Raw genomic sequence first — 1,777 nt, forward strand, 5'->3', positions numbered from 1 at the left:
TGGAAAAGAACCATGGATCAAGAATGCATCTCGTTTAATAGGTCTTACATGGTGCGGAATAGTTGTAGTAATCGCCAACTTGTTTGCTGATTAATTTTTTCATGGATCTGTTTTTATGAAAACGTTTATTTGTAACCACACGTTTAGGGACAATGACTGCATCATAAATTTATCGTTTCAATATTTATATTTGGCGACACTTATTACCAAAAAGAAAAATCAAATTACTTTTGTTATGAGATATATATAATTCTTTAACATTCAGAAACTACTAGTGTTACATCCTATTAAGTTCCTCTCTGACTGGGTGATGAAAAGACAAATAGAAAAAACGGCACTCAAGATTAGGGGTGGGTCGTCGTCGTCGCCGATCGTCGGCGCCGATCTCCGAGCGCTACCTCCGGCCCCCGGCGCTGACCTCCGGCGCCGCCTAAATGGCTCTCTCTCTCTGTCTCTCTCTCCCTACTCTCTCTCCCTCCCTCTCGCACTGATTCTCGGTCCCCGGCGCCGTCGCTGACCTTCGGCGCCGACCCGACCTGACCGCCGTCCCCGACCTTCGGTCCCCGGCGCCGACCCGGCCGTCGATCCCGACCGCCGGCCCCGACCGCCCACCCGACCGCCAGCCCCGACCGCCGGCCCCCCCACCCCCCCACCTCCCCACCCTTACCTGTCCTATCTATACCCCCCTCCCTCCCTCCTCCTGGCCCCGCGGGGTACACCAGCCCTCCCCACACCTCAGCCTTCAGCCAGCCAGCCGCCACCCGCCGCTCCATCTCCAGCAGCCGCAGCTCCAAGCGTAATCCGGTGACTTTTAACCTTTGTTATTTTCGTTATTTCATATTCCATTTTATTTCATTATTCCATATTTCATTCTTAGTATTATGCTAGTAGTAGCCCCTGTACCTTAACTTGCGTGGAATTTGTGGACATTGTCTGTTGTCTGTTGTTGCTGTTGCTGTGGTCGTTTCTTCCACTGCTTTGGATTGGGTTATTGGCTGGGAAACTGTATTTGGGGCGGTGGGTGTTGAGTCCGGTGGTGTTTGCCCCCTAATTGAGTATAGTTTTGTTTCGGGAGTATTCCTTTGAATTTGTGTGAGCCTTGTATTTCCTTGCTGCTGATTTGATACTACCACCGTGTATATCTATATATTTTCCTATACTTTCGTGTAGTGGTGGCTGTGGGCGGTAATGGGTGGATAGGGTCATGTCCAAGGGGGTTGGGGAGTGGGGCCGTGGTGGGGGTGGGGGATGAGGAGAGGGCGGGAGTGGGAGGGGGGCCAAGGTTTGGCCCCGGGGGGGGGGTAGTGGAGGGCAGGACGGTAGGCTGAGGGTTGGGTCTTGGAATATAGGGACCCTTCAGGGTAAGTCCATAGAGTTTGCGAAGATTCTTAGGAAGAGGAGGATCAACATTGCGTGTGTCCAAGAGACCAAGTGGGTAGGGTCTAAGGCTAGGGATGTGGATGGTTACAAGCTGTGATACTCTGGGAGCGACAGACATAGGAATGGAGTTGGCATCTTAGTAGATGAAGAGCTTAGAGGTCAGGTAGTGGAGGTGAAGAGGATCAACGATAGGTTGATGACTATTAAGTTGGTTGTTCGGGGGTTTACCCTGAATGTGTATAGTGCTTATGCGCCGCAAGTGGGATCGGAGGGGGAGGAGAAGATGCGGTTTTGGGAGGCTTTGGAGGAGGTGGTGAGAGACGTGCCTAGTTCGGAGAAGATTGTTGTAGCCGGGGATTTCAACGGGCACATCGGGGCGCTACCAGGAGGCTTTGGT

General features: G+C 52.0%; 1 protein-coding gene across 1 annotated transcript; it reads right to left on the bottom strand.

Moving 5' to 3' along the window:
- Window positions 1-344: 344 nt before the first annotated feature.
- On the bottom strand, window positions 345-773 carry LOC124894224 (glycine-rich cell wall structural protein 1.8-like). Its single transcript, XM_047404954.1, has one exon. It carries the CDS (start codon window positions 771-773, stop codon window positions 345-347), a length of 429 nt encoding a protein of 142 aa, XP_047260910.1.
- Window positions 774-1,777: the final 1,004 nt, after the last annotated feature.

This window comes from Capsicum annuum, unplaced genomic scaffold, assembly GCF_002878395.1.
Source record: "Capsicum annuum cultivar UCD-10X-F1 unplaced genomic scaffold, UCD10Xv1.1 ctg71727, whole genome shotgun sequence".
NCBI lineage: Eukaryota > Viridiplantae > Streptophyta > Magnoliopsida > Solanales > Solanaceae > Capsicum > Capsicum annuum.

Excerpts from the sequence above, each read along its gene's own strand:
- LOC124894224 (XM_047404954.1), bottom strand. The coding sequence starts at position 773 with ATGGAGCGGCGGGTGGCGGCTGGCTGGCTGAAGGCTGAGGTGTGGGGA.